Genomic DNA, 18,040 nt, shown 5'->3' on the forward strand with positions numbered 1-18,040 from the left:
GTGGATCAGTGTAGCTCAGCCAGATCACCCCAACCCTCCTCTTCCTTACAGGTCTGCACCAGCCCGACTATCCTAATCCTGGGTCTATGGGGGTTAGTAATAAAGTGCCAAATGTCAAATTCTTCCTGCTTTGGGGTGGGAGTAGCGGGGAGGTGATTGTAAGGGCAGGTTGGCTTTGTCTCAGCTGCAAGCTGTGAGGGCTTTTGCCTTTAATAAGTCCAAATCCAAGCCAAAGGAGCCTGTGCCATGTTCCAGGAACTCCCCCGGGTTCTGGAGAAATCAAGAAGCAAACAAGGCTGCTTTGGGAAGTGCTCACACGTATTTATTTCACAAGGGGGGAGGTGGTGCAGGGGTGACCACCAACAGGATGCCACCCATGAGACACTGTGAACCCCAAACTAGGCGACTACAGGTTTTGGTTCTGGGCAGGGCTTGGCCTGTGGGCCAGCACTAGGGGAAGATATGACAAGTGGCAGAAGGGACAGCCTTCCATCTGGGAGACCATTTGGGCAAGGCCGAGCCACATCCTCCTGGCCAACAAAGCATGGCCACTCCCACACCAAGCTTGTTAGCAGCCTTGACCTGATCCAGGTGAGCAATGAAGGGGCAAGCCCAAGGCTACACACATCTGCTCTACCACACACTCAGACACACACACACCCAGACACACATGACACGTGGTGTCACACATGCACACACACACACATGCAGCCACACACACCCTGCCAAGCACACCACACAGGCACACGTACTCATATGCATGCACACAAGTCCATATATTAACTCTGATTTATAAGTACACCCTAACCAGAGGGCAATTGGAAAAAAAAAATTATTACTCTTCAGAGAGGAATCGACTGCCTTCTCCCCTGTCAGCCAGCAGAGCATGGGCTGAAATGAGATGAGCACAGAGCATCTGGGAGGGTCCTGGCTCCTTTTGCTGTGTTGGCTCCAGTCCTTAAGCTCCAGGTGGAGGCCCCTTGCTGCTCCCCTGCGGCAGCATCTGTGAGTCAGGGCTCCCTATTCCCCAGGCAGGCAGAGCTGCACTGGCCTGCCTCTAGCTTGGGGGTCCCTCGTAACTCTGACAAGCCTGTGTGTTCAGTCTATTCCTGTCTCAGCTCCCTCCAGATAGAGGCAGAAGAGCCTCCCCTGTGCCCAGGCAACCATGGAAGTGTCAGATCCTTATAAGCCATCTTAGGGAGGGTCCAAAAAACTGCAGAGCTATAGCCGCCAAAGCCACCTGACAGACAGGCGTGGTGTGGAGGCTTGTCTTGGGTTGTGAATGAACATCTGGACAGAAGCAACCTCAGGGAAAACTGAGTCTCTGGGCCTTGAGGCCTCCGCTGAGGAGGGGGAGCTAGGATGTGGCTGAACCCCACCCCTACACTCTGTTGAGGGCTGGAGTGGAATTCAGAAGCTGTTGCTGCAAGAGAGAGATGAGAAAGGAGAGCGGCCCCTGCCAGTCCCAGTCCTGACAGTGAGAGGAAAGATGACAAGGAGGAGATGTGCACGTTTTTCTCCTTGGTACCAGATCCACACCTAGGCTGCAGGAGAAATGGCTTCTGGGGTCTCAGAGAAGGGTTAGGGGGTGCTTTTCCAAGGTGCATGAGCCTCATGGCAGCTGAGTGCCCAATGAGGGCACAAAGTCTCCATCTGGGGCCCCTGTATTGCTCTGGAGAAGCCCTGGAGTCCCACGAGCTCCTGCTGGCTCCACTGTCTCTCCATCAGTGTGGCTGATCCAGAGGACAGGCAGACCCTGCCCCAGGGGTCAGGCTCCAGGGTCCCCAGCTCCTCCCACTACTTGATGGAGTTCTTAATTGTCCACCTCTGTCCTGTGCAGCTGCGGAGGATGAGGTCAATGCCAGCCAGGCCATGGTTCTCCACCTCCAGGCAGCGCCCCGTGCCCTTATTCATGATGGCTCCATTCTGGGAGGAGACAGGGGTAAAAGGAGGAGAGAAAAAAACAGATGGAGAGGGAGGGTGGGGGAGGGGCAGAAGGGAGAGAGAGAGAGAAGGTTAACCACCATAGTGCCCGGCACATGGACTCTCATGGGGGAAGGGTCATTGGGGCCATCTCTGGAAACCCTAAAGTCAGAAGATAAATAAGCTTCACCAAATTTGGGTGGCTGAACCAGGTGATAAACATTGGTAGGGGATGATGTTAGAATGGGGAATTTCCAGGGATATTCCTAATCCTACTGGCTGTAGGTACTTAGCAGATTTCAGAAAAATCACCTTCACACTTCCCTCCCAAGATTTATCAGATTCAACCCAGACTAGTCCTGCTGTAGAGATCTGAAAGGCTGTCTCCCATGGAAGCGCCCCCATTGGTTCACCCCAATTATTCTTTGAGTCCATGCGCCTGGTCCAGGGCTAGGAGACCTTTGGTGCACTTTGCTGGGGACTCTTGGGGAAGCCAAATTGCCCTGTGGCCTGCAGCATCCTCACCAGCTCAGGGGTGCTAGTCCCGTCCGTGAAGCACTTACTTGGATGAAGTTCCAGCGCTTGTACAGGCTGCTCTTGACCTTGTCGCAGTCAAGGAGCTGGGGTAACCGACTCTTAGAGTTGTCCACCAAGCAGCGGGTGTCAGGGAGGAGTGTGGTTGTCCCCAGGGCTCCCAAGTGCAGAAAGCCTTCCTTGGTGTATCGGGCGAGCTGGAGAGAGAGCAGAGCAGCAGGAGATCAGGAGCTGATGTACGGGTGACACCATGAAGGGAAACAGAGCTCAGATCTGCAAATTTCACATATGCCTCTGTCACTGCTGCAGTCCTAGCCACCACTGCTCAGGCCCTATCACACCTCCCGCCCCCACACCCTACTCACCGGTGAGCCCTCCCCAGGAAGCCCTTCCCTCTGACTTGCTAAACCTGGATGCAGGCTCCCTGGGGCCACTCTCCGATTTTTCCCTAAGCACGTCAGTGTTTCAGGAGTCTATGTTGCCTTCTGTCTGGCAACATAGGGGGTGGAGACAAGGCAGGGCGGGGGCGGGGGGAGGGTAGGAATAAGTGAAAGAGCAGGACAGCCAATTTCTGCTTGGCTCTACTTTCACCGGGCTGGGCTACCTTGAATAATCAGCCTCTCTGAGCCTCCATTTCTTCCTCATTTGTAAATTGGGATTAATTAAATCTGCCCTGCTGCAAAGGGCCCAGAGAGGCAATGAATGAAAGAAGAAACAGACATACTAAAAAGCATTAAACCTCACAGGTATTAAAATAAATAAAGTAAAACTGCAACCATGTATTAAAAAAGAATTTCTTCCCATTGTGCCAAAGTTAGCATAAGATACAGTGGAGGGAGGATAAAGTACTACAACCTTTCAAAAAGGGGATTTCAAAATATATACATCATTCTTTAAAAATGTTTCTCTCCTTTGACTCAATAAATCCACTTTTAGAAATCTATCTCAAGGAAATAATCAGAACCGCAAAAAAGTTTACATATGGGCTATTTATTGCAACATTATTTATAATGATGAAAAAGCAGAAATATCTTAAATGTGCAACACAGTCCTGGTGCTTGCTTTCTGCTCCATGTACGGCAAGGAGTGCTAGGAGATTGTGGTAGAATGCAAGGACAGCCACATTCCTTTACTTGTCCTGCTAAATACCATCCGTAATGTGACTTTGCAGCAATTTCCATCAGGTGCAGTCTATTTCCCCACCCCTTGATACTGGTGACTTGCTTTGGCCAACAGAACATGGCAACAGCAAGGATGTGCTTGTTTCTGGGTGAGACCTTTGTGTCCTGCTAGCAGATGAGAGACATGTGGCCCAACCACTAGACAAGGGGATGAGGTTATCCGAGATGAGGTAGCCCATGCCAACCTGCTAGATAAGAAGCTCATGAATGAATCCAGCCAAAATCAGTCGAGCCTGGTCCAGATCACAGAACCATCTAGCTAGCCTATATACTCATGAGCAATAATAAATGCATATTGTTTTATGCCACTGAATTTCGGGGTAGTTGTTATGCAGCAATGGCTAACTGATACAGAAATGTTGTTGCCCGCCAACATTACCCCAACAGGGCCCACACTCTTTCAGTGGCCTCCCCTCTTTTGCCTGTGTATGTTGTTTCAAACTCTGTATTCCAACTTGTAAACAAATGCATTCACCTGTCATTCACACTCCTTTAGGGTTAGGGACTGTGTCTAATTTATTTCATTCCTTGCTAGGAGAGAAGTCACAAACCGAGTGCTCAAAACATGTTTGTGGATGAGCAAATTGTAAATGTGGTAAACGTTACCCTTTAAAAAAATTGCAACATAATTTATATTGATAAAAAAGCAGGAACATCTTAAATGTGCAACACAGCACTGGTACTTGCTTTCTACTCCATGTTTTCTTTAAACTCGTAGCCCCACTATTTCTTTAAACTTTACAAGCATCTTTTGAGGAATCCCTCTGCGTACCCAGCCTGAGGACAGGCTTCTGGGAATATAAGGATGGGGATGTGTTCCTACTGAGATGATTCCAGTGTAGGCAGTAAGGGCAATGAGAGAGGCAAGCATGTTCCTCATGTTTGTTCTTACAATTCTAAGAGATGGGTGGGGTGAGAGTGATAATCATTAATATGCAGGTGGTTCCTAATAAATTTTTAAAAAATTACCAGCTTGCATGTATCAAAGGCATATACTGCATCATTTATTAGCATTGTACAGAGGATAAACAGTGAGATTTTCATAACATCCCTGTGAGATAGGTGCTATTACTCTACCCATTACAAAGATGAGGAAACTGAGGCATCCGGTCACCTGACTGGGTCCTGGCCTCTCTCCTCAGTCCCTCGAGACCCAGTGGTTGGTGGCCCTGGCCCAGCAGGTGCACCAAAGATGGGCCTCCTCCCAAGTGCCTGGGCAACTCTGGTCAGGAATGGAGCAGGAAGGTAGTTCTGCTTAGGGACATGAGTGCCTCTTCTCCAGGGGTTAAGATTCTTTGCAGGGGCTCTTGTCTACTGGTAGAAGCTACTCAGAAACCCTCTTCTCTGATCCCCAAAGGGGGGCCCTCCCAGTCTCCCCCTGAATCAACTGACAGAGAGCTTATTAAGTGCCCTTGAGAAATATGTGGTTAACATGTGCTTTAAACCCAAATTAGTTCCAAATCAGAGTAATTGTTAGAGGCAAAATGATAAGAAAATCAGAAACCCTCCCCATGCCTCCCTAAACAATGTCTCTGAACATATTTAAATTCACCAAATGCAAAGTGATGAATGACAGCAAGCTGCCTTTATGTTCAGGGAAAGAAATACACAGCTGCTTATTGAAATTATGAATCAATCTATTATCCAGCAGGCAAACGAGAAGCACTAAGAACATTAATTAACTGAATTATCTGTGACCCAGATGTTTAAAGACTGAAGCTAAATGCCACTGGGAGTTAGAGTCTCTTCTTTCTGAAGTCTGTCAGGACGTGAAAACAATGAGACCCAGACTACTAGGACCTGCAAAGGCCACACGCCAGCGCCAAGCCAAGTAGGCACCAAGGTGGGCAGGGCAAGTGAGTGGAGCCTGCAAGATTTCTGCTCTGGGGGAAGGCTGTTTCTCGCATCAAAATACAAGGCCACCCAACTCTTGTTATTGTGGTTTAAAAAAAATTCTAGCCATCCTAGTGGGTATGAAGTGGTATCTTACTATAGTCTTGATTTGCGTTTCCTTAACTACTAATGATAGTGAGCATTATTAGCTATTTGTATATCTTCTTTGGAGAAATGTCTATTCAGGTCTTTTGCCTATCTTTTAAATTGTGTTGTCATTTTATCGTTGAGTTGTAAGATTTCTTTATATTTCTTGATGCTAGACCTTTTTCAGATATATGATTTGTTAACATGTTCTCTGATTCTGTGGGTTGTTTTTTAGTGTCCTTCGAAGCTTAAATTTTTAAATTTTGATAAGTCCCATTTATCTATTTTTTATTTGGTTACTTGTGCTTTTGATGTCATATCTAAGAAACCATTGCCAATTCCAAGATTATGAAGATTTATCCCTGTGTTTTCTAAAAATTTTATAGTTTTAGCTCTTACATTTAGGTCATTGATCCATTTTGAGTTAATTTTTATATGCAATGTAAGGTATGGGTCCAAATTCATTCTTTGTCATGTGGATATCTGGTTGTCTTCGTATCATTTGTTAAAAACACTATTCTTTTGCAATTGAATTGTCTCATTGTCTTTGTTCAAAATCAATTGACTATAAATGTGAGGATTATTTTCTGATCTCTCAATACTATTCCATTGACCTATATGTCTATCTTTATGTCGGTACCACATTGTCTTAATTATTACAGCTTTTTGGTAAGTTTTAATTCTTCTTTTTCAATATTGTCCTGGCTATTCAGGATCTCTTGCATTTTCGTATGAATTTTAGGATCAGCTTTTCCATTTCTGCAAAAAAAAGACCGTGAGAATGTTGATGATGATTGCATTGAATCTGTAGACCAGCCTGGGGAGTGCCGCCACCTTAACAGTGGCGAGTCTTCCCATCCATGAACATAGGATATCCTTTTTTTAGGTCTTTCTTTTCTTTCAATAGTGTTTTGTAGTTTTCAGTGTACAAGTCTTACACTTCTTTAGTTACATTCCTAAGTATTTTATCTTTTTCGATGCTATTATAATGATGTTGTTTTCTTAATTTCCTTTCCAGAATGTTCATCACTACCGCAAGCAGCGCCCTTTTCTGTGAATCACAGGCTGTCATCCTGGTACCTCATGGTCACTCGGAACTGCAGGCACTGCAAGTTCCCTTGGTTCCTGCTTCCACAGAGCTAGGCCCAGGTGTCGACTGCCCACACCCACTGCAGAGCTACCCATATTTCACTGCACCTGGGCCTCGCCCTAGTTCACTCTTTTCATTCACCATATGTGACTTTCTGTCAGCCAATGCCATTCACACTCTCCCAGGGTCCAGATTTTAAAAATGTATCCTTTCTCCTCAATCCCTAGCCTGATGTACTGGGCCTTCACTGCCCTTGAGAAGTTATCTCTCCTACCCCTCAAAACCTGACTTCCTTCACATTTCCTCACTTCCTTTCTGTGTCTGCCCTCTCCTCGCTCTGCAGGTACCTTAAGCAAATATTTTCCCTTCTCTTTCACTTCTTCCAAGCTACAAACATAACCAGATATTTAAGCCCAGAAACACTTTTCTAACCACGGCTCTTATTACCTCCTAATTTTGACCTTGAATTTCCTCTCTTTAATTCTTTAGTGCCTTGCAATTTTCTACCATTACTATTTATTGGAATTGCTCTCTTGAAGGTCAACAAAATCCATTAATTATCAGCTTCAATTGCTTTTTCTTAGTCTTTATATTGGGCACCGACTGTGGGCCGGATGCTGTGCTGGGTGCAGGTGATACCCACTCTATACCCACTGTCTTGGAGAGCTTGCCATTCTCAGAGTTTTCAGTGGCATCTGTACTCTAACTTTGCTAATTGTGCCGAATTTCTATCTCTGAATCAAACTTTCTAGATTTGTATCTCTAACACCCCATTTAACATCCACTTGGATGTCTAATAAGCATTTCAAATTTATGTGACCCAAACCAAACTCCTCCTTTCCTTTGCACCCTCCCCTCCCCTGACATTTATTCAACATTTGTTCCATTTCAGTAATGACAATGCCATCCTTCCAGTTGCTTAGGCCAAACACTGTGGCTTAACTTTATTTATCTCTTCTTCTGACCTACCATACTCAGTCCATTCGCAAAGCATGCCCTGATTTCACCTGCATTGTTCCAAGTCACCTTCGTCTCTCAACTAGAGTAGTACAGCGGCCTCCTAATTTGTCTCACAGCTCTCACTCTTGCCTACATTGTTTTTTTTTTTTCAATATAGAATTCAGAGTGATTGCTTTTAAAAATATATTATTTAAAATTATATTACTTTAAATTGAAACCAAGCCATGCCAAAACCCTTCTATGAACTACAAGACCAACTCTACCGTTCTGCCCCTTGCTCATTTCGCTCCAGCCACACTGGCCTCCTCATTGGTCTGTTAACAGGCCACATTTGCTCTTGCTCAGAGCCTTTGCACTTGCTGTTCCTCCTCGGCTGAATGCTCTTCCCCCAGATAGATGAATAGCCTACTCTCTCACCTCTTTCAAGTTTCTGCCTAAATGTAATCTTCTTGGTGATTCTTTCTCTTGACTTATTTAAAATTTCACCTCTACCACTTGCTCCTTATCTTTTCCCCTGCTTTATTCTTCTCCAAGCACACAGTAACTTCCAATAGACTATGTATTTTCCTGATTTATAGAGTTTGTTTTCTGGCTCCCTCCACTAGAACGTGAAAGGCATGAAGGCAGAAGTTTTATGTGTTTGTCTTTTTTGTTCACAGCTTTATTCCTAGCTTGTGGAAGAGTACCTGGCAATAGTGGGCGTTGGATAAATTTTTGTTGATATCATTAGTGAATACACAGTACGTGCATTCAAGGAGCTCACACCTTACTTAGGTCGGCAGGCAAATAAAGAGGCAAGGATGACAGAGTGTGAAATAATGCTATAAAATATGCTAAATGTCTTCCTAGAGCCAGAACAGGAGGGGCTCTCATCCAGAAGAGGGAAGGCAGAGAAGGCTTTCCAGAGAAGGCAGCATTCAAGCCAGCCGAATGAGGAGAAGAGTGCAGACCAGACCGGACAACGGCGGCAGCGCGTCCAAAGGCCTGGAGACCAGAGAAAACGTCGGTGGAAGAGCTGCGATGGGGCAGAAGCAGCGAGGGGCGGGTACAGTGCAGATGAGACTGTGTCACATGGACACATCATGTTCAGGAATCTGGGCTTTTTTTTGTGAGAAGCATCTGAATTGTAGGACAACCGCACTGGCTGCTGAGTGGGGAATGAACTGTGGTGGGGCATGATGGAAGTCCAGGGGCTGATGAAAGACTGAACCTGAGTCATAACACTGAAGGAAGAGAGAACGTGACAAATCTGAGAGGCGCATCCAAGTGAAGAATGACTATTTTCCTGGTGAGTTGAGTCTTTCATCATCATAAAATGACACAATTCATCTTTAATAATGCACTTCGTATGGAAGGTTGCTTTGTTTTATATTAGTGTAGTTACTCCAGCTTCCTGCTTTTTAGCATTTGCCTGCCATTCCCTTTTTCATCCTTTTACTTTCAACATTTCTCTCTCTTTGTGTTTTAAATATGTCTCTTGAAAACTGGATTTTTAAACATTTAAGGTGATAGTCTCTGTCTCTTAACCAGAAAGATTAGTCTATTTGTTTTTATCATAATTAATGACATATTTAGACTTATGTCAACTATTTTCCTTTGTACTTCTGTGTGTCCAGTCAACCCTGTTTCCTTTTTCTCCTCTATTTGCCTTTGTTTGGATTGGCTTCCTGTGATACACCCATGGCCCTGATCTCTTGCTAGGCTCCAAGTTTGTACATTTGAATGACCTTTTCTCTCTCCCTCTTTCTTATCCACAAAGTTACATGTCTCCTCTTGCCTCCACACATTTTTCTCACACATTTCCTCCTAATATCCCAGGTGAGACTTTTCTGGGACCTGAACTGCTGCCACAGCTCTACAATTAGTTCTCCTATTTCCAGGCCTTCCCAATTCCCATCTGTCCTATCCAATCCTGCAGGCTCAAATCATATCCTTCCCTGACCCAGCCTTCAGTTACTCCCACTGCCCACTGATTTAAGAGTAAATTTTTATGATGACATTCGCTACGGGGTTCCAACTTACCGTTTCAGGCTTAGCTCTTAGTTTTTTGGCTTAGTCTTACAGATAACTTGAGATTTCCTCAAAGCAGTATTTCCTATATGGAAGATATCCCCACCCTACACCTACCATCTCCACTGGTCCCCAAAGCCTTCATCCAGATGGGACCTCTCAATTTACATAATTGTGTATTTTATAAATGTGTCTTTGTCTGCTACAGGTTTTTGTTATTGTTGTTTAAGGACAGTGGTATCCTATGCATTTTTTTATATAGCATAAGGACCAAGAAAAGTATCTTATGAAAAGCAAATGCTCTATAAACGTCTTTTGAATTGAATGGGATTATTCTAGGTTTGACTGATGAGCCCAAGAGGAGAAACGAACATCATCCTACACAACACTAATGCATTAGGAAAAAACCTCTAAGCTCAAATACAGTTAATTCTCATTAAGGAGAAAAAAAGAATTTTCTGTTTGAGATGAGCTAAGAAGCACATACAACTATTAACTCACATTTAACAGCCTTGAGGGAAAGCTAAAATATTCAGGATATATCCAGATAAACAAAATGACTCCAGAAATAGCAAAATCCATCAAATTATCAATAAAAAGATGGCTTGAATTGCTTTCATATTGAGTTTTTCTCATCACTTTCAAATCAGGTCTAGTCAGTGTAGGAAACAAAGGTTAAATGAAGAATGCAGTTTACCTACCTTCTACACAGGACACAGAGAGATGGGTCCCATTGATTCAAACCTGTTTTGGGGTAAATTTGTTTATTGCTTGGCTGAAACCACAAGAGTGGTTTCTGGTGACTATATGTGTGCAGTATATTTTTAAAAACAAATAACCCTTCTCTGTTACTGTCCAGGGCATGTCAGATATTAAACTGAATATAGAAAGAAAAAAAAAGTCTCCAAACTATATCTCAAAGTGGATGAGAGGTGGACCTCTCGGAGTTGGAGGTGAAGAAAGGGTCAGGAGGAATCTTTGGGGGTATGGAAATGCTCTGTATCTTGATTGGGAAGGCAGTATTGCAGATGTCTGCACCTTTCAAAACTCATTAAATGTATACTTTAAATAGATGGGGTTCATTGTATTTACCTTATTTACCTTATTCTTACTTGAGCCCTATGGGACTCTGTTTCCTCATCTTCAAAATGGGGATAATTTTAATATTTGCCCCATAGAGTAGTTATGCATTTAAAGAAATGAGTAAGAAGAGGATATGGCACATATTAAGTCCTGTTTGTTTGTTAATTAAATAAAGTTAATTTAAAATATATATATCTGGAAACTTAAAAGGCATGCTAGAGAACCAGATATCGTTTTGTTTGTTTGATTTTTGTTTTGTTTTGTTTTTGCAGAGAGCCAGTTCCTGGAAGTGGGATGGTCCCAAGGGCCTCCCTCCTCAGTCTTCTCCCTTCTGTCACTAATGACTCATCATGCTGGATTAAAGCATTATGTTTCCAGAAAACTCATTTTCTACTTAGAATGAATGAGAAGACATATTTGTGCCATAAAAATTTTGGTCAATTTCCTTGCAGAGATAGGTGCAGGAGTGGGTGGGTAGATCAGGAGCAGTGCCATTGGAGGTGGGGGTGGCAGAGTCCAGCCCATATAGCTTTAGGGAGATAGCTAGAGCCTCTTGGAGAGGGGTCCTAAGTGTGAGAGCACCAGCATGAAGGCCAGAAGTGCAAGTGGCAGAGGGAATGGTGAGCAGCTGAGCTGATTCCAACTTCCTAGGGATCGGGAACAAATTCCTAAGCATGCCTTCCAAGCTCACCCTGACTGTTAGAAGAGCAAATTGGTTATAGGAGCAAAGACTCTATTTCTCAGTAAGACAGACTCAATTTTTCAACAAACAGATGCATTTCTTCCTTGTCTCTGTGTGAGAAATAGGACGGTAAGATTGTATCCCTGTACAGCACAGAAGTGCTGGCAAACACTTTGCTCCCTTTTTAGCACAATCTTAGTTAAATCCGTCCCACTTTCTCACTTTGCCAATTTAATATAGCATCCCTGGTGTTGTGCTGTGTCATCAAAGAGGCAGAATATATTTTATGGTCAAGGACTTGGACTCTAAAGCCTGTTTAAGAAATCCAAGCTCTGCCGCTAATGGTTATACAACCCTGTGCCAGTTACTTTAATCCTAAGGAGCTCTGCTTCCTCATCTTCAAAATGGGGATAATTTTAGGGTTTGCCTCATAGGCTAGTTATGGAGTTAAATAAGTGAGTAAGAGGAGGACGTGATATATAGTAAACCTTATTATTCTTATTTCCCTGCCTCATGAAATGGTAGAGGACAGGGCCTTGCTTCTGCTTCCAAAGACTTCTCTTCTTCCCTATTGCCTCCCATGTGGCCGTACATGGCCAGCATTTTCTGGCCGTAGCTCCTTCCCAGCATTCAGCCACTCTAGGCTTCCTGTTCTCTCCCAGAGCCATTGGTCCCCCAGAACAGGTGTTGCTATCTCAAGTACTTCAACAGTACTACTGTGCAGCTGAGTAACTGCAGGCAGCTATCCAGTATCCAGGGCTCTCTTGGGCTGGGTCCATGGTTTCTTATGTTGAATACCTGACCCAGGGAAGGCTGGGGTCTGCCCCTTGCTGTGCTCCTGCCCTTCTCCTTCCCTCCCTCACTTCACTTCCCTGATTTGTTCCAGATCCCAAATGTCCATTCCAGGAATGGGCCAGATTACTGGAAGGCTGAGGGCTTGCATTAGACCATTGGTACTTAGCTCTGTATCCCCAATGCTACCCTGTGTTCCACTGATGCCCCCAGGTCCTTAGCTCTCTTGGCTTCTCATCTCTGACTTGCATCTCTCCTTTATACCTCTGCAGTGGGGAGAGAAGACCTCAGCCTGTTTTCTGCTCTTGGCAGGTTCCATGATGAGTCTCAGGCAAACCATCTTCTTGAGCAGCCTCAACCACCCAGGAATTCAGAGCCTTAACAGAGGAGTTAGACGTAGACCTGGGTATGACATTCATGAGAAGATGCTCTGAAATGGAACCAGCCCCTGAGATTCAGGTCTATATTTCCCACATAACCAAATAGCCATTGTATTCCAGGCCATGTTCTGGGTCTGTTATTCACATAATGTTATCTAAACAATGACAATGACACTAAAAATGTAGAGACACTTCCCCTTTTATACTTTCCACTGAAGACACTATATTTTTTTCCTATTCTAGAAGCCAAAATTTCCATTGGCACAGTGGCTTCTCCCTCCTCATTTTGTGGACCTCTCCAACTAGACTAGTTCCTTTCACACTGCCATCTCCACCCACCCACCTGAGCCCAGGAGCTTTTCCTGGAGATTGCCAGGCCATGGCCACCCAAAGCTGACCGCACAGCCATAACACTGGCCTGGCCAAAACATCCAAGCTCTTCCTCACCAGCAGCTGATATGCCATTTGTGACTCTTCATTCAACATTAGACATTTGTAGATTACACACCACCATGTGCTCCAGCACATAGTGAATACATCCTTGGGATCCGGGCCTTCATCATTGTAAGCCATGCTGGGTGAGCTAGAAATTGTGGTTCTCAGGGGGCCAAATCTGGGCTGGTGGTTCAGTCAATTTCTATGTTTCTATTGAGATAAATTCCCTCAGAAAGTTGCAGAAAGGATTTTCAGCTTCTTGGGATTCACCTTCAAGACTTGGCTGGTTGACACTTCAGTCTCCATGGAGGGGCCACAGACTCAGGCCCTGCAGGAATTTCATGGACATGAACCTAGTCTTTTGGGAGCAGTATCAGGCAGTCTAGATGATTGATATGAGTCTTTTGAAAGCAGAGCCCAGCATCTATGATATTCAATTCCTGAACATACAGGAGGAAGCCATGAGGAGGTCACACAACCGTTATCAGTGTGTACGTGGCACCCTCAGTAGTCCCTACATGGGTGAAGTTCCAGCAAGTCGTCCGATCCGTGGCACTTTGCATAACCCCTAGCTCCTGAACCAGGCAGGTGATGAGGACAGTGTAGGTGTTCTGTTACCCACGTCTGGTCTTCCTCAGCCTCCTTTAGTGGAAACCCAGACTGCTGAGACCTTGACATCCTGCAGCAGTGGCCTGAACTCCACTAGCCCTAAATTCTTTCAGATCTAACCTTAATTCTTATTGACCATGTCCTCAGACCCCTTCCATTCCAAACAAGCACCATATTTCAAAATAATCATTCAACAGACATTGCTTCTCCAAAGAAAAATCAAAACTCTGAACTAAATGGCCAACTAACATTTTGCACTAACTCTACTGTGCCTTGTAGTGCTAAGGCCCTAAATACCTTTTCACCAGCAGCCTTCCCCTTCCCCTTCTTGTCTTTTAGAAGTGGTGGTGTTTTTTCTTTATTAATTTGGTATAAAAACAACCTAAGAAACCATGATATTTCTTCAAAAAAAAAAAAAAAAAGACTGAAAGTAAGCCTCAGAAATGGTAATAGTTGTGTCAGGGAAGTAGGAATACAGATGTTTTAAATTTGTATTTTTTGAAATCACTGTAAGGCTGTTGTGTCTTCAGAAAAGAAAAAAAGACTAGCAGTGATTTTTCTTTGAATGTAACAGCTCTGAAGAAGGTAGGAATGTTCAGTTAATAACGTGGCCACCACCACGTTGTTCAGTCTAAATTCCTTATTCCAAAGCTTAACATTAACACAAAGCCTACCTGGGTCAATTTTTGTGTCTAGAGAAAAATCAACTAAACTTCTAAGGAGATATAAAATTTTTAACTAAGAATCTCTACTGGAAAACTCTACTGGAAAATTTTATGATTGTAATTCTGATTTCCTGGAAAGAACAGATAATTCTAGCAAGAAGAAAGTAGTACAGTAATTCCTCCTTAACCTGGAGTTCTCATTGAGCAAGATCAATGACATGTGCATTTACTTCTTATGTATACTAGGAAATCAAGCATTCCAGCTCCCTCTACATGGATTTTGAGAGCCGCTTGATAGAGATAATTAGAAAGAGAGAACAAGACATTGGAAATAGAAAAAGGAAGCAAAGCAGATAGCTGAGAAAGAGGCTCAAGGCTCCCAAAGCCTCTGGAAGGTCTCAGGGCGCAGAAAGGCAGTAATCCCGCCTCGCACGGAGGTCTGGGAAGAGGGCAGGTGCCGGGGACATGTTCCCATGCCACACGGAGCCTGGGCCCAGGAATCAGTGACCAACAACCCCAAAGTAATACAATCAGAAATGTTTTGAATATTTTTAGAGAAGATGAGTCAGAGGAACAAAAAAAGTCTCTTAATATTCCTGTTATCTGCAACATGGCAAAATGATTTATGACCATCTTACTGGAATTCAGGGGTAAAGTCTTAAAATATTGCATAAGACACGGGCAATGGAAATGAGCGGCACAGAACCTCCACGATGTCTCACTTCAGATGAGTAAAACAGCACCAGTGTTTTCTCTCCTGCTTTTCCTTGTCTCTCTGTGTATGTGGTGGGTTTTCCTGACATGAGATGTCTCTGTCTTTACTCCTCCAACCCTGTTTGCCCATAAAGTCTAAAGTTTCCTGCTTGACCTCATGGTGTTTTTCGGGAATTGGAAGGTATTAGTGGGTTTGCTTCCTACCAAATGTGGGAAGTTCTTTCCCAGAATCACAGGCCTGTTTTGGGAGGCACAACCATCTTTCTTTGGGTGTTAACTCCAATATGCTTTGGATGGTTCCATCCCCTGAGCTCCAACACTTACATGACTTTGGAAGCCAAGAGGCTTCTGGATATCATGAACCTTTGTGTTCTTCAAGTACCTTTCACATGCTAATAGCTTAGAGCCCTGTCACTCCAGTGGGGCGCTAGTGCCTTACTGGCACAATGCATCATCTTGACAAGGTGTTGGATGATGTATCACTTAAAAGATGAAGCCGTCAGAAAGTAAGTTCAAGATCAGATTAAGTTTAATTATGGGATAAAATAATTCTCATCTGTCATTCTTGTGATGAATTAACTGAGGGAAGGAATGTGAGCATCTCAGAAAACAGGAGAGAGGAAGAATAAAATGTATCGACAGAAGGACAAATGGAAGGGAGACCTGTGGTACTCTACCCGGAGCCCACTGAGTCAGAAACATTCTCAGCATAGAGCCCGAAGCCCCTCGATTCCTCTCTGCAGAGCACACATCATCTTAGGGATGTCCCGCTACAGAGAGTATTTGTTTCAGGGTGGCCCTGGAAGTCCCCAGAGCTGCTTTATTCAAAACCTCTGCTGGTCATGCCCTGTCCATGGCATGGGGTACTGGAAGGCTGTGGTCCTCAACTCTGGAGGAGCCCATATCAAAATCCTCAGGGACGTTTTATGTTTGCACTCATGTGGCCATGTAGGGACTTCCCATGCACACTCCCAGTTAAGCTGGTCCTCAAATTTGTTGTGTATAATTTGATGTGGGACAGAGGGAGGAATTAACAGCAAAGGAACTCAGGGGAATGTTGGGGTGGCAGAATTGCTTTCTACTTTGATAAAGGTGGGGTTACTTCACCACACGTGTTTGTCAAAACTTGCAAAACTATACATTAAGAGTGAATTTTACCTTAAAAACCTGAACTTATATATAAAACTGAAATAGTACTATACATTAAAAAAAAATAGGCTAGGACTCTAGGTATAACCTGGGCCTGTCCTGAGCAAACAAGGACATACCATCATTACTGTACACCTAACACTTAGCTTTGCCCATAATAGATGCTCAATGATTGCATTGATTGAAAAGAAAAGCACTTGGGGATGACCATTAACATGTAGATTGCAGATTCCTGGACCTCACTGTCAGTAGGTCTGGGTGGGACTCGAGGATAAGCATTTTCAGTGGGTCGCTGGTAGCTAGCAGTCCCGTTGACCACACTTAAGGTACTGGGTAGGGACCTGGGAGCTCTCAGTGCTCTGTCCTTGCTGCTCACCCTCGACCACTTGTCATGGCCGACCGACTGCCTTATTTTCCTCCAAACATGGTGGATACCCCTGCCACCACCTCTGTATCTTTGCTCTGACTTTTCACTTGCTTATCATTGGCCCTACACTTGCTCAAGTCTTTCTGCCAGTGGCATGCTGTGGGCTAGAGAACATTTGAGGGCTCAAAAATATGAGACGTACTCCCCAGATGGCACAGCAGCATGTCCAAGATTAAGAATCATAGGACTTTAGTTCGAAAAGTAGAATGGCACTACCTGAATCTCAATTTTCTCATCAGTAAAGGGGGCAGTCACTGTCAGCCTGATTGAATTATACGTGTTACTAAAATCAGAAATGAGTCTGTCGTCATCAGCCCAGCCATGCCTCTAGGCCACAGTCCAACAAATGTGGAACCCTCAGGCAACAGGTCAGGTACAGAGATATAAAGCAGCCCAAGGGCCACTGGAGGGGTTAAGGGGTAAGGAAGATGCTCCGTGCCCCTGAGCCTCCGGGGGCAGCACTGCCCACCCAATTGCCTCTTCTTGACCTTTGCCATCAAGGGAAATCAGAAGCAGAGGCTGAGGAGGATTGGTGGGGTGGGCTGGGAGAGAAGGCAGGAGAGGGCTGGCAGAGGAGGCCATTCCCAATACCCCTGTGGGGTGACTTTGGCTGCAACAGCTTGGGAACTCACCAGACCTAGACCCAAGATGGCAATGGCCTGAAGTGGGGTGGAAAGCTGTGGCTCCTTAGACAAGACCTTGCTCTAAATGGGGTCAAACTAATACCAAAGGCTGCTGCTGAGTCCTTGACATAATATTTTAAAATAAAATTTAGGCTGAAAAAAGAAGCAGATGTTTGTCTAATCCAAATTAGAGACCAGAAAAAACAAGGCTGGTCATGAACTCACAGTCACTTGCAAGTGAGCAAATTCTCTGATGAAACCATTTCCATCTTGTTGACAAACACACATTGCAAGACAGGAAATCACCCTCCTCAGCACCTATTTTATCTCTGTTTAATTACTGTTTGATAATAAATTACAACCGAGTCCATTAATTAAGCTAACAATGTCCATGGAACACCAATTCCTTCTTCTGGATGTTGCCTTGTTACAGGAGCCTTGATCCAGTCCCTGGCAGCCCACAGCACTTTATGAAGCAATTTAAAAAGATGCCAAGGTAGGAGATGATGCCTAGCATAGGGGGAGCAGTTTAGGAGAAAGGGATGAAATCTTGATGAGTGAGGGGAGGGGCCACCTGGCAGCGGGAAAGCAGTACCAAGAGTGCATTCTAATTCTGAACATGCAGTAGAACAAAAAACAACATTAGATTTATGTTTAAAAATTTAGCCAATGGAAGACAACCATGGCTGACTTATAGGTACGCGTCCTAGAACTGGAGGGAGCAATGAACTGCCTAATTTGGTCTGCCACTCCGTAATCAGCTATGTGGCAGGGGCATGCATTTGGGAAAGTTCTCATGCAGG

The 18,040-nt window shown here is 44.4% G+C and overlaps 1 protein-coding gene across 1 annotated transcript in view; it reads right to left on the minus strand.

The window, feature by feature from the left end:
* Nucleotides 1-447: 447 nt before the first annotated feature.
* The window catches only part of GALNT17 (polypeptide N-acetylgalactosaminyltransferase 17), a 407,486-nt gene continuing 389,893 nt past the window's right edge, over nucleotides 448-18,040 (minus strand). Inside the window, exons 10-11 of the mRNA XM_036226062.1 lie at nucleotides 2,487-2,654; nucleotides 448-1,926 (exon numbers count right to left, since the gene is read on the minus strand). Coding sequence (XP_036081955.1) covers nucleotides 1,798-1,926; nucleotides 2,487-2,654 — 297 coding nt within the window. The 3' untranslated portion in view covers nucleotides 448-1,797. The remainder of the gene's footprint in view (nucleotides 1,927-2,486; nucleotides 2,655-18,040) is intronic.

Source organism: Rousettus aegyptiacus, unplaced genomic scaffold, assembly GCF_014176215.1.
Source record: "Rousettus aegyptiacus isolate mRouAeg1 unplaced genomic scaffold, mRouAeg1.p scaffold_m13_p_8, whole genome shotgun sequence".
NCBI lineage: Eukaryota > Metazoa > Chordata > Mammalia > Chiroptera > Pteropodidae > Rousettus > Rousettus aegyptiacus.